The 13,536-nt window shown below is 36.8% G+C and overlaps 1 protein-coding gene across 1 annotated transcript; it reads right to left on the bottom strand.

The window, feature by feature from the left end:
• Positions 1–515: 515 nt before the first annotated feature.
• Positions 516–8,375, bottom strand: phb2a (prohibitin 2a). Its single transcript, XM_057334905.1, has 10 exons — positions 8,304–8,375; positions 7,371–7,500; positions 7,103–7,187; positions 6,946–7,025; positions 6,638–6,822; positions 6,319–6,448; positions 2,520–2,623; positions 1,882–1,959; positions 1,379–1,455; positions 516–978 (listed from the first exon to the last, which is right to left on the bottom strand). Exons 1-10 carry the CDS (start codon positions 8,322–8,324, stop codon positions 960–962), a joined length of 909 nt encoding a protein of 302 aa, XP_057190888.1. The 5' UTR covers positions 8,325–8,375; the 3' UTR covers positions 516–959.
• Between the last annotated feature and the right edge of the window lie 5,161 nt (positions 8,376–13,536).

Genomic DNA, 13,536 nt, shown 5'->3' with positions numbered 1-13,536 from the left:
ACTGAAACATGAAGTGCTTCTGGACCAGTGTCGTTTATGTCTTGTTGCAGGCTGTCATTGGGGAAATAAGAAGCATCATTCTATCAGTTTTTATGAATTTAAAATTGACTATTTATTGGTATGTGTTTAAGTAAAACACATTTTTGTTTAATTCTGTAAATTACTAACAATATTTCTCGCAAATTTCAAATATATATTTTTTTCTATTTGCAGAAAATGATTGCTGGAGAAACAGGTTAAAATGACAGTAAAGATGCTCTGCAAAGAAAACAAGTTCATATTCACTTTTAAGCAACACAACAGTCATTTTTGTACATGTATTTAAAGAAATTGTGTGATAATGGCAACAATACATCTAAAATTTGAATTATTTCCTAATTCTTTCTGTGGCTGTATTGATGCAAAATATAACTTTTTAACGCTAATAATATAATTGGATATATTTGACCTTTGTATGCTAAAGCCATGGATTTCAATTCCGAACATCAATACATGATTCAAGCAGACACAAGAAGTCTTGAAAACTTTTTTTAATCAAAATTTCTTTTATCACACGTTATACAGGATAATCAACAGCTTGAAAGGAATCACATTAAACTGTAAAGAAAAGAGTATGTTCTGTAAACAGTAAACAAGCAACTATTTACCTGACTGGCCCCAAGTCTTACACGTGTCTTTAGAGATGGCTATTTATTGTTTCAAATGTTTTGAAAACTTATTATAATGGACACTGTGAGCATTTAATGTCGACTGATACTATAGTGCCAAATCTAGAGCTGAATTCACCAACTAAGTCCTGCTAAATGACAAACACCTGTGTAAAATGGGTATACGTGTAAGGTCCAACCCAACCAGGTCTTTCCTAGGGTACACAGTCCTATTTATAATGAAGGTATAATACAGCGGTTCAGCAAACTGCTAACATATGGAATGCATATGTTGCCCATGAATGATGCTTCTTACTTCCCCAATGACAGGCTGCAACAAAAGACAAATGTACACATTACCATTGAGGCATCCATGCTAACATATGGGCTTTGACATAAAATAATGCTTTTAGACAATGTATACTGTACATGTTGTGTAATGTAAGTTTTTGGTTTATCCTGTAACTTTAATAAGAAGAAAGAAACAATGCATGTGAAACTGCTATTGGACATGTGGCGCGGATTCAAAGCAGCTAGAAAAACAACCCGGCAGATCGGGGCAAGCTGACCTGCACTGCTCTCGGAACAGTGAATGACAAATGTCACGACGGAGATGATTTGTGTTATGCACTGGAGCAGAGAGCGCATTTCAGTTATTTTTTAAAATGAAGGTTGATTGGAGTTAAGAAAAATTTCCTGTGAACAGAATCAGTATGCAGTTAAAATCTTACTTGTTAAAGGAATCATCCTGGAGGTTTAAGACCAAATTGTCTGCACTCAGGTACACCTTATTCTGAGACGCTGACACCTGGTGACAAGAATATATATTACAGTGTATGATTAAAGTATCATCAGATTATATAAAAAGGGCAATGCTTAGAATAGCAATTTGACATAATTAACATAACAATAGTTATCTGTACGTTCAATGCAATCTGAAATGAGATATATTCGTTAAAATGCTCTGTACTTTACTTTTCATTTCAATTAAATAGGAGTTTTTTTTCTTATATATTTATTTCATTTTTCAATTCTTTCGCTTATTTGACTACACTGCTGCAAAGATTTTGTTAACACAATTTGATTAAAAAAGCAATAAAAACAACTAAGTTGAAACTGGTTGCAGACATGTGACCACTGTTGGAAACTCTTATTGAAGCCATTATAAATCAGTCAATAAATAAATGTCTGCATAAGATAATGTGAGCCATTAAAGAACAAAGGTATGCCATACCGTTTTGGCAATATTCTGTGCCGCTCTGATACGTCTAAGTTTTAGGTAGCCAGGGTTCTTCGTCACAGCTTGACCCAACTGGAGTGCACAAACATACAGTTACAACAAAGCAAATGACTCTTGCTTGAGACCTTATTTGCCGTCAGCAGACAGCTAATGACCTTTGGCCCATTTTACAAACACAATTGCATCATATCAGCAGGAATGAATCTAGCTGCAAAGTCATTTCAAACAAACAATTGACTTGAAGCTTCTGGAAAACAGAACAATTAGATGAAGTGCCCTTAATGCACAACAGTGAAGAAAACAAATGCTTTCAAATGTTTTGTTTCGACAGGCTGTTAAGACTGAGGACGTAACACTTGAAGTAACATAGATATATGACTGCAACAATTTACAGAGGCTTATTAGCACAGAAGCAGCATTCATTATTTATATCTGATAATTACAGTCATCTGCCACTCTCAGACATAAAACACAACAACAGTTACATGAAATCAGGTGCTTATACATGCAAATGCTACATTCAGGGCATTTGAGGTTAAACCCCTTAAGCTTCAGTAAATTAAACAGATACATTATTTTGATGATTTCAATGGTTCTGTGGTTAAATGGCGAGGAGAAAAAAAGCAGCATACCATTTTAGCAGCCTCGGCTTCACCCTCAGCCTGGATAATCTTCTGTCTCTGGTCCTGTTTGGCTTTCTCAACGTAGAACTGAGCCCTCTGGGCCTCCTGCTGGGCTGCACATCAACAACAGACAGGTTTTTAAAAAACAATAAAACATCACACACAGACAATTTTGTGTATTACGATGTGAATTTTTTAAGAGAGGAAAACACAACATGGCATTTCACTGCTTGCCCACAGAAACAATTTTGTGTTGTTGTTTGGCCAAGAGAACTGAACAAAATCATAAAATGACCTGAGTGCCTCCTAGTGGATTGTATTAAAATAAGACAAATAATTTTGAACAACATGCTGAAACACATTTGTAACGCACATTGTTTTAGTTTGGACAGCACTGGGTTCTGCTCATTTTTATGGTAACACTTTACACTTAGGCTGTATTTGTTAACAATAGCCAACATAAACTAACAATGACCAATACTACCAATACTCATGAGTACAAGAATGCTTGTAACAAAACAGTTCTTGGCCACCATTGACTGCCATAGATAGAAAAAATTACAAAGTGCCCCAGAACTGTTTGCTTTCCTACATTCTTCAAAATATCTTCTTCTGTGTTCAACAGAACAAAGCAATTTTTCCTACTATGGTAGTCAATGGTGGCCCAGAACTGTTTGGTTACAAGCATTCTTCCAAATATACTCGAGGGTGAGTAAATGATGACAGAATTTCTATTTTTGGGGGAACTGTTCCTTTAACATTAACAAGGATTAATCCATCCAGAAAAACTTTATTGGTTATTGTTAGTTCATGTTAGTTACTAATGTTAACAAATACAACCATTATAAAGTGTTACCGTTGTTTTTGTTATGGCAATATATGAAACAGTCAAGATACTGGTATAATCATTAATATAATGCATTACAATTTTACAATGGTTAAATAAGAAATGTAATGTCTTAAACTACACACATAAATTACAATATATTGCAAATATATACAAGTCTTTCAAGAATTTTCTAATTCTGCAGCCCACAGTTAGCTGGAGAAGAAACCACACAATACAGTTTATCAAACAAACAAAACTTAAACTACACTTAACAAAAAAAAAAAACTTGACATACAACATTTGGGCTATTCTATGAAAATGTCAACCTTACCATGAAAAATAAGGGCTTTTTTATATGGACATCACAATATAAAAATTTGGTAAAAATCTAATGTCTTCAAGTTTTTAAAGCATTCGTTTCATTTTTAGTGCATGATTTTTCATAGTCATGTAAGTGCCATTTTCAGGATTTTCACATCCATATCGGTACCGATTCCTCATAAATGGGCACATGAAAATCTCCCAAAAACCGTGTCCATTTTTTGTCACATCCATAACACATGTTAATTTCCCTTTTTTTAAAATAGAAATGCATAGACTGATATTTTTCTGATGTTTACACTCTATCAACAAGGGTTTAGTAAAATATAGACAGATGGTTTAGTATACCGGTAATAGGGATGTAACGATTCACCGTGAGCCGGTTGAAAATCGATTATAATGTGTGACAATTCAAATCGGTTGAGGTTTGAACTGAATCGCAATACATTTTTTGAACAGCAGGGGCCGCCATGTTCACTGCAAACCTTAACGTGGACATGCTGATATTTCTTAAATGCAAAAAAATCCAAGAAAAGCACAGACAGTATTAGTTTATTTATATTAAAGAGACCTTTTCTATTATTAATTTGTAATAAAATTTCAGTTTAGTTTTGTTATTTGAAATAAAACAATTTTATTATACAAAGAAATGTGAAGCATTTAAGAAATAATGCAAGGGAAATTGTTCATTTCTAATTTGTTTCAACTCATTTTGTAAAAATAAATCGTGAGTAAATCGTGAATAAATCGCATCGTGAGATTAATATCGTGAATCGCATCGCATCGTGAGCTGAGTGAATCGTTACATCCCTAACCGGTAACAAATACATTCTCCGAGCGTTTATATGTCACATCCATAACGCAAAATGTTACATCCATAACACTGGAATTGCCCATTTGTCTTATCATAGGCAGTTTGGTTAAACCAACACAAACACAGGGTGTCTACAGATATAAGCAAGTTAAATTTAAGACTTTTAATGCCACTTTATATGAAAATTAAGACCAAAAAACAAATGTACAGTACATACACATTCTAATACATATATATTTCATATACACAGCCTCTGAATATTTAGAGACCACTCACATTACTTTGTTTTTCTGCATACTGTTTTTTTCTGTGAACTACTGACAGAATTTCACCCAAAATGAAAATATTGCTTTATAGTTGCATTTATTTGCAAAAAATTAAAAGAGAAAAATGTTTTTTCAGAATACTTAAATATTTTTAGATGTATTAAGATGTTTGTAAAAATAAATATATGTGACCCAGTCTGAGAAAACCAGGCTAGAGTCTCTGAATCTAATTATGAGATAATATATAATATATATATCATTTCAATCTTTGACATGGCCTTAGTCAATATTAAAGATATTTTTCAGTGGCTATAAGTTACAGTACACATGTGTAAGTGCTCTTTATAAACTAACACAGAGTCATACGGGTGCTGCGAGTCATCTTGACGGGTTTGTTTAATATTCACCATTAAAAACAAATATAAATGCATAATTAATAACATATGAGATTATATTTACAAATTATTTAACCAAATTGCATGTTCTTCTTCGCACTGGATTAAAGCCGTTAGGAAACGCATTTTCCTCGCATAGGTTTGTTTTTGTTAACAAATTAATTATTTAAAATCAATATTTCATGTCCAATAATTTGCTCATGTGGCAAGTAACATTAGCTGTTTAATATGCGGGATATGTACATCCAGCCATTTGTAACGTTAACCCCGCTTCCCGTCAGGCTCCTGTCGGGTTTTACTCTGCAATATCAAGCGGCTGTACATTATCCATGACTTACAATATAAAAACAGTGGAAAAGAAACCTTGTAATCTGCTGGAGGCTTTTCGCGTGCTCATTGCTACTCTCTGTGCCTCTGTGATTCCACCATGCCCCAGAGTTTAAAACATCTCAGACAAACGGCATAGTTTGCCACGTAGACATTTCCAGGCACCGGCTTTTATAACCACGAGAACTCACCGTTCTAGCCATTTTTATTAAACTTGCATTTAAACAATTTAAACTAGCTAGGATGCCATAAACTAGCTGTACTTCAACCTGTATTCTGCGACCTCAGTTCTCTCTGATGACAGTAACTATCGCGGGGAGAAAAATCTTAGGTCTGTTCAATGATTTAAACAGTCATTTGGTCCGTCAGACGGAAAGTTTTTTTTGCAGAAATGTGACCAAAATATTTAAGACCCGTAGAATCTGAAATTAATACTTTTTAAGACTTTTTAAGGACCCGCGGCCACCCTGCAAACATAGTTAAACGCTTATGAGGAAAATGACAGTATGTGCCAAAACATCTGGCCTCTCAGGGGTGCATTCATTTGCGGGAAACAGCCAAAAAGTGTGTAAAAAAAGAGTGGTATTTAGACAGGCTGATTGTGACTTTTTGACCAAGTCACAATTCAAAATTTACGATCAAAACCAGTTTTTCCTCTGAGGAAAATAACTTCAAATTTTTTTTTATTAAGTTAACTTAAAATCATACCTTTTATTAAACAATTACACGTATAATTGTTTAATTTTGTGCAAATACTTTAACTTACTAGCTCTATTTATAATTCGTAACTGCATGCATTGCAAACACAAAACACACAAGATTCCAGAAGTCTTCTGGGTAATTTGGCACTACTAACCGACTTGTTTTGCCTCCACAGCCGCAGTGTACTCTTTGCTGAAGCTGAGCTCTGTGATGGCCACATCATCTAGGATGATGTTAAAGTCTTTAGCTCTTTCGATTAGCTCCCTCCTTATGAGCAGTGACACCTTAACACCAAAATGAAACACTTCAATAACTGCTATGCCTAAATTTTCACTCACCAATAAACTTAAACTTAAACGTTTTTAGCTGAAGCAAGCAGATATGATGACAAAATGGATGTCAATAATACCAATGTTTGGAACACTTGTGTGAGTGCGAGTAAATACTCTCTTATTTGGCATTAGTCTTCATACCTGGGCTCGCTGTGTGATCAGTTGGGATGCATTAAATTTGGCTACCACACTCTTGAGCACCTCATTGACGATGGAGGGAAGAACACGCTCGTCATAGTCCTTCCCCAGCTGCTGGTACATGGTCGGCAAGTTGGAGGCGATGGGCCGGGACAACACACGAAGCCCTATGTTTACCATCTGTAGATCTGTGAAGTACAGAGTCACATGTTTTAGTTAGACACAGACTTTAAAAGACACCTTTTGAAATTTCATTACACAAAATTTCATCAGTTCCATTTAGAAATGCAAAACATCTGTTGCAAGATCACCTTTGCTTCCAGTTAGGGATGCAATCTTCCTGGGTTTGGCTCGAATGTCATAGATGATTGGATACTGGAACCATGGTATCCTAGATAAAGGCAAAGATTTGAGAGACAGAACCTTTAAAATGAAATATAAAGCCTATATAGTAGCTGTCAAATGTACCTGAAGTGCAATCCTTCAGCAAGCACTGTGTCCATCTGCATTCCCCCAATTCTGTTGAAAATAACGGCTCTCTGCCCACCCTCCACTGCACACACAAACAGCAAAACAGAGTTGGTCAAAATACAGAAATGAATCTGATGCGTTAAACCTCCTAATCAAAAGTTTGTCAATGTTTATATACCTGATAGAGCAGGGTAAAAATTACAGCTTGAATAGGGTCTATACATTCACGGCTAAACCACAGCAAAACATTCATCAAATGCTTTACCGGTGTATGTGGCTTCTTTGACACCGTAGGCGAGGGCTCCAGCCCCAATAAGTAGCTTCACACCCAGTCCAGCTCCTCGAGGGCCAGACCCCATTCGACCAGCGATCTGCCTCAGCTGCTGCAAAAAGCCCTGAGATAAAAATACATTTAAGCTTAATATATTTGAAAATAAACTTTGTTCACATTTAGATATAATTTAATATAACATTATTATCATATACATATATTATTTATATAAAATAATATAACATGGCACCGTTTAATTTAAATCATAATCATGTTGTTCTTCTACCTCTGATCGACATTTTAACTTTACTGGTGATGTCATGACTCATGATATAATGGCAGTGGAAACTTTTTTGTTATGTGCCTTTTTAATCCATAAATTCCACAAATCTGGTTTAAAAAGTGCAAGGTAAAGTGTATAAATGTATTTGGCATTATGTGATTATTTGTATAACAAAAAGACAGAAATAGTGATTCTACTACAAAATGTCAATAGCAAGGCTTTAGTGAAAACTAGTACTTCAAGCTCTTTTCGTATAAAGTGGAACAATTTGACCTTGTGCTTGTGTAGGGCAGATGAGGGACAACATAAAGATGCTGTTACGGTTTCTGAGGTTTAACCTACTTATTTATTCACCACGTCACTGATAAGAATAGCAAGGTTAAAATCACCAATGTCGTATTAATTGTATTTCAGCTAAGGTCACTCCTACAGTTGAATGCAGAGTTGTAACGTTAACGTTACAGAGTTTCGTCATATTGAATTGCTGCTACATAACTCCCTGCATGAAGCTAACAAACGACTAGCATAGCTCTCTGTAAAAAATAAATACATATAAAACGTCAATGGTGTAAAACGCAACCATTATAAACAAACAAAATGTCCACACAAAATTAAAATACAATTTACGACATTAAGTAACTCACCCCAGGATCTTTACTCGCCATGCTGTTCTGCTCTAGCTGGTCACAGTGACGGCTCAAAAACGTGCTACGGAACTTCCGGTGTTGTAGTGATGCCTCATGGAAGTTGTAGTGTATGGATGAAGTCGTGGCCGTAAGGTCAATGTGATTACAATGCACATATCTTTAACAAATTAACAGCTTTTATTAGAGTTTTGTGTATAATTTTCTGTTGCAATACTTTAATTACATATCATGATTGGGTATGTGTGTGTCACATTTGATTGCCACTGAAATGTCACGAGGTGGCAGCATAAACGCGTGTTTGCAAAGGGCGTTAACGTCACCGTTTCATGGCACCTGGTACCAAAAGCATCTTAATCTATTAAAGTTAGGCCTTTATTAGCTATAGTTTTATTTCAGAACACGTAGATACACATACAGAATGTGATTTTGTTCTTGTGGTTTGTGTTAGTTCTCAGCTGTAAAATTAATGCAGCAGGGATAGTTACATTATTTTCTAAACAAACGTTACCGCGCATGCGCACTCTTGTGCCTGTGGCATAGATATCAAAACTGCATGCAAGCTCCCCAAGCACATACACACGTCCGCCATATTGGAACGGTCGACTAACGTCACTCACAGTTGGCTAAAATGCCACAACAACACGTGTGTTAGTGTAGGAAATATAATGTTTGAGTTTACACAACACCAAATATGTCAGCTTGCTCTTGAGTGTTAACAGACCGGTTTGGCAGGGTTGCCAGATCTGTGAAACAAAATCCTTCATCACGAGTCTAACGTACCTAGTCCAAATAACAGAACTTACATACCTATACCTACGTATAGCGGCCCATAGAAACAGATGCTAATGTGGCATCTAGTTGATATCTATGGCCTGTAGATTATTTCTGATAATAATCAAAAGGGTTAACGAAAAGAACCGTTACTTGGCTAAACTTGTCTCTACAATATTTTGAATTTAGACTCCGATACCAAGCTCGACCGCTAGATGTCAATGTACCATACGGTTTGTTTAAATGCGACCAAACTACAGGAGCCATTCAACAGATGCACGTTCACTTCCGCGTTTACGCTCAAGGTGCGAGAAAACATCCGCTGCCCCACCGGAAGCCAATAATCTCTACCTACAGCTGTGAACATGACAGAGGAGAAGATGAATATTTTCGCTGGCTGCTTACATAAAATTCGCCGGATTACAATATACGATGTTCGTCAACATTGTGAGACTGTCAGCTGCCCCCCTGTTAAGTAAAATGGAGAAGTACTCGAAACTATGTTTAAAAATACACGGACAGCTTGGATGCTATTGCTATAAGCATCTAGCACGTAACGTTACTGGATAACACTGTATGACATCATATTTACACCGAGTTTATTTACGATTTTCAGCACTTAAATACCTTTACCTTTAAACAACAAATGTATATGAATCTGACCATATATAAATAACACATTTCCCGGTAAGACACATTTGTTTACATCTGTCATATGGCTCTGATATGCAGGTTTGCTAAAGAAACAGACATTATTATGAACTCAGAGAAGGCACAAAGTTTAGGAGCAGGACACACCAAAGGATAGCTGTGACCTTAAGCTTCAATTTATTGTTTACATTTTGTGTAGTTTTCCAAGGATCACAGACAAAGTCGTACTGTTAACCACAAGAAATATGAGAAATGGTTAAGAGGGATAACATGAGAAGAACAGGGACATCTTCTGAAATAGTAGTGAGCATTTTTACTGTGTATTGTGAGAATTTCATATAAACCATTAAATTTAATCATTTTAAATATTAAAATATTTTACTTTACAATATTACAATATAAACCTTATTTAAATCAAAAGCATCTGTTTGACGTATTTAATAGTTTTTGTATTTGCATTTTACCTGATAATTTCTCTGTATCAGTTATTATGTACACAAGCTTACATTAATGGATCACATTTTGATAATAGAATATCTTTATTATCATGTCACAGCTGCATACAACGAAATTTTAGCTACACACAAAAAGTACGCACTAAGAACAAAGATATGGATGACTGCACAAGCACATACAATGCATTACGTACATGAACAAATATGTACAGTACTGAAATGTCTACGTATATATTTATGCAAATACGTTATTTTTATTTATATTACAATCTATACAAATAAAAGCAAATTAGTGTATCCACAGTGTTACATGTATTCTTTAGCATTAGCTTATGCAAGCGCTTTCACCAATAGACCATTTGATCTTCAGTAGCTGACGTGCTGTGGCTCGATCACATCTGCACTCACATCTGTAGTACCAGTTAATGTTTAAATCCTGACGTGTAATAAAGTAAATCCATGCTCGGAACATTATTAAATCTCTGTGAAGCTTCATAAAACGGGACACAGCCATGCCTGAAGGAACCACAATCACGTGTGTATTTAAAAGCTGCAGGTCATGACTAAACAAAAGTTTTGTATTATAGCACCTGTTACATGTTTAATATATAGTATTTTAACAATACGATGTATTTCACTAATCTACATTACACGTTAATTACCCCAAAAACGAGTGCAGGTAAAGCACATTTGCTATGGGTGAATACCACCCGGAAGGTTTTCCACCCCCTGAGATTTTACCGGAAATACGTAGGCACCACTCCGTGAATCCAGTCTATTGTTTATTTAATAAAATGAACATACAACAAAATGCAACAAATAGTTTATTTAATACAATTATTAATAAAATAATCATACAAATGAATATTAAATATTAAACAACATAAATAAAATAAAATATAAATAGTTAATGTCACGACTCTGCCTCATCTTGTCATGGTTTTCTTGGTCTTGTGGCAGAGTCGTGACAAAGCCTTTGGTTTAGTGTGAGAAAGCCATGGGGTGTTTATCTTTTGACACTCCATGTGTTTTCTCGTGTCCTGTCATTGGCCCCGCCCCTCTCGTTTCCTGTATTGCTTCCCTGCTGTGTTTCATTACCCTCACCTGCCCTGTGTTATTATCCCTGTTTGTATTCCCCTTTAAAAAGTCCTCATGTTTCATTGTCCTGTGCTCGGTGATTGTATTCAGTTTGTCGTGTTTGTTCAACGTCCCCTGTCTTTGCTTCCCTGTGAGTTTCTAGTCTCGTTCCTGCCTTGTCATGCCTGTTAGTTGGATTATTATTTAGTTCTCGTTTTTGCCCCCTTGAGGGAAGTTTTTGTGTTTACCCATTTATATATATTCTTAGTTCAGTTTTCCCCGTCGTGGGTGTTTTGTTTTGTACCCTTTGTTATTTTGTAAAATAAAGTTTTTGTCAACCCCTTACCCACCGCCTGCCTGCACTTGGGTTCTTCCGCCAGGCCAGCCGTGACAGAATCACAGAGCCACTTCAGAACCCAGCAGGCGGAGCCTCTCATGGGGCTGGCGACCATCCAGGAGGATAGCCCCTTACAGGTCGGGGTTTTGGGTGTCACCATGCCATCCTCCTCTCCCCCGGCAGCTCCTCCTCCGCCCATCAGCATCCGTGGCCGGCGTAAATGAAGGGAGTCGTGGGACTCCCCGTCCAACTCCTCCGGTACGGCGCTAACCGGGCTCCCCATCGCTTCTCTCCAGGCGGCCACACGTCCTGTAGGCCGGGCCAAGAAAAAGAAGCTGAGGAGGGGGATGCTGAACCCTGCCCAGCCACCAGTGAGCGCTGCCCAGCCAGCGTCCAGTCCGGTGCAGCCGGCGTCCCGTCCAGCAGTTCTTTTTTGAACAAAATCAAATGACATTTTAGTTTCCCAGAGAAAAAAGTTCCAATGCTCTTTCAAAGCTCCGAATACATATTGAGGATCTCAGGTAAGTTTAATACATGCATCAACTTTGAGACTGATGCTTTTAATAAAATTCCCTTCCTAGGGGAAATAAAATTAGACACACATTACGAAATAGACATACAGCAACAGTACAGTTCTATAAGTTGTTTGCTAAATTGATTCAGGACCATTTAGTCTTTTTAGCCAGTTTCATGTTTTTTTTCTTTTTACGCAAAATATTTTTTTACACAAAATTCAGGTTTCTGACCATAATAATAAAGTTAACAAATGAACTATTCAAAATGAAAGATTTTTTTAGTAAGAAGGGACCAAGATTAACAGAGTTACGAGACATCTGAATAATTTCACAGTTCACTTTGTTTGGTTGCACAGATGCTAAGACATTAGACATAAGACATTAGTCACAACTACTTTAAAAATGGCTTTTTATATCAATATTTTATTCAAATAAATGATATGGCCAAACTTGGCTATCTTTGTCTCACACATTGCGTATTTGTTTCTTTTTATCAGAATCAGAGGAGCTTTATTGCCAAGTATGCTTACACACACAAGGAATTTGACTTGGCGACAGGAGCTTAGTGCAGAAGAAAGTGTACACATGGTGCAAACGTAGATGAAAGAGATGAAATATACATTAAGATAGAAAAAAATTAAAATGAAATAAGAACAATAATGCCCTATATACAAAAGTGAAAAAATATAGACAAAAAAAACATATAATTGTTTAAATGAATGTGCAGATGTGTTATTTTTTATCGTATTGTTTCTTACAATGTACAGTTTCCAGATGCTATGTGCAATGTGCAAATGTGCAATGTGATGGACAGTATGTGGTAAGAGCTTTTAATTGTTCGGGCTGATTATAGCCTGCGGGAAAAAACTGTTCTTGTGTCTGTCTGTTCTGGTGGTCAGTGTTCTGTAGCGCCGGCCAGATGGCAACAGTTCGAAGAGGGAGTGAGCTGGGTGAGTGGGGTCCAAAGTGATTTTCTTAGCCATTTTTCTCACTCTGGAGGTGTAGAGATATTGGAGGTGGGGCAGGGGGGCACCAATAATCCTCTCAGCAGTCTTGACTGTCCATTGTAGTCTCTTAACGTCTGATTTGGTAGCCGAACCAAACCGGACAGTTATGGATGAGCACAGGACAGACTCGATGATGGCAGGGGTAGAACTGTGTGAGCAGCTCCTGTGGCATGTTGAATTTCCTCAGCTGGTGAAGGAAGTACAACCTCTGCTGGACTTTTTTAGCGATGGAGTCTATTGAGTGTCCAACTTCAGGTCCTGAGAGATGGAAGTGCCCAGGAACCTGAATGACTCTACTGCAGCCACAGTGTTGTTCATGATGGTGAGTGGGAGGAGTGCAGGGGGTGTTCTCCTGAAGTCCACGATCATCTCCACTGTTTTGAGCGTGTTGAGCTCCAGGTTGTTGTGATTGCACCA

The sequence above is a fragment of the Triplophysa rosa genome, linkage group LG5 (assembly GCF_024868665.1).
Source record: "Triplophysa rosa linkage group LG5, Trosa_1v2, whole genome shotgun sequence".
Lineage (NCBI taxonomy): Eukaryota > Metazoa > Chordata > Actinopteri > Cypriniformes > Nemacheilidae > Triplophysa > Triplophysa rosa.
Note: the sequence above shows the minus strand (reverse complement) of the source record. Positions and strands in the feature narration are given on the sequence as shown.

Bases quoted from the DNA above. Each gene is read 5' to 3' on its own strand.
- phb2a (XM_057334905.1), bottom strand. From the start codon at position 8,324: ATGGCGAGTAAAGATCCTGGG. The intron at 7,026-7,102 runs GTACATTTGACA...GCCTTTATCTAG, and splicing joins GCTGAAGGATTGCACTTCAG to GATACCATGGTTCCAGTATC. The intron at 1,960-2,519 runs GTATGCTGCTTT...TGTGCACTCCAG, and splicing joins AAGCCGAGGCTGCTAAAATG to TTGGGTCAAGCTGTGACGAA.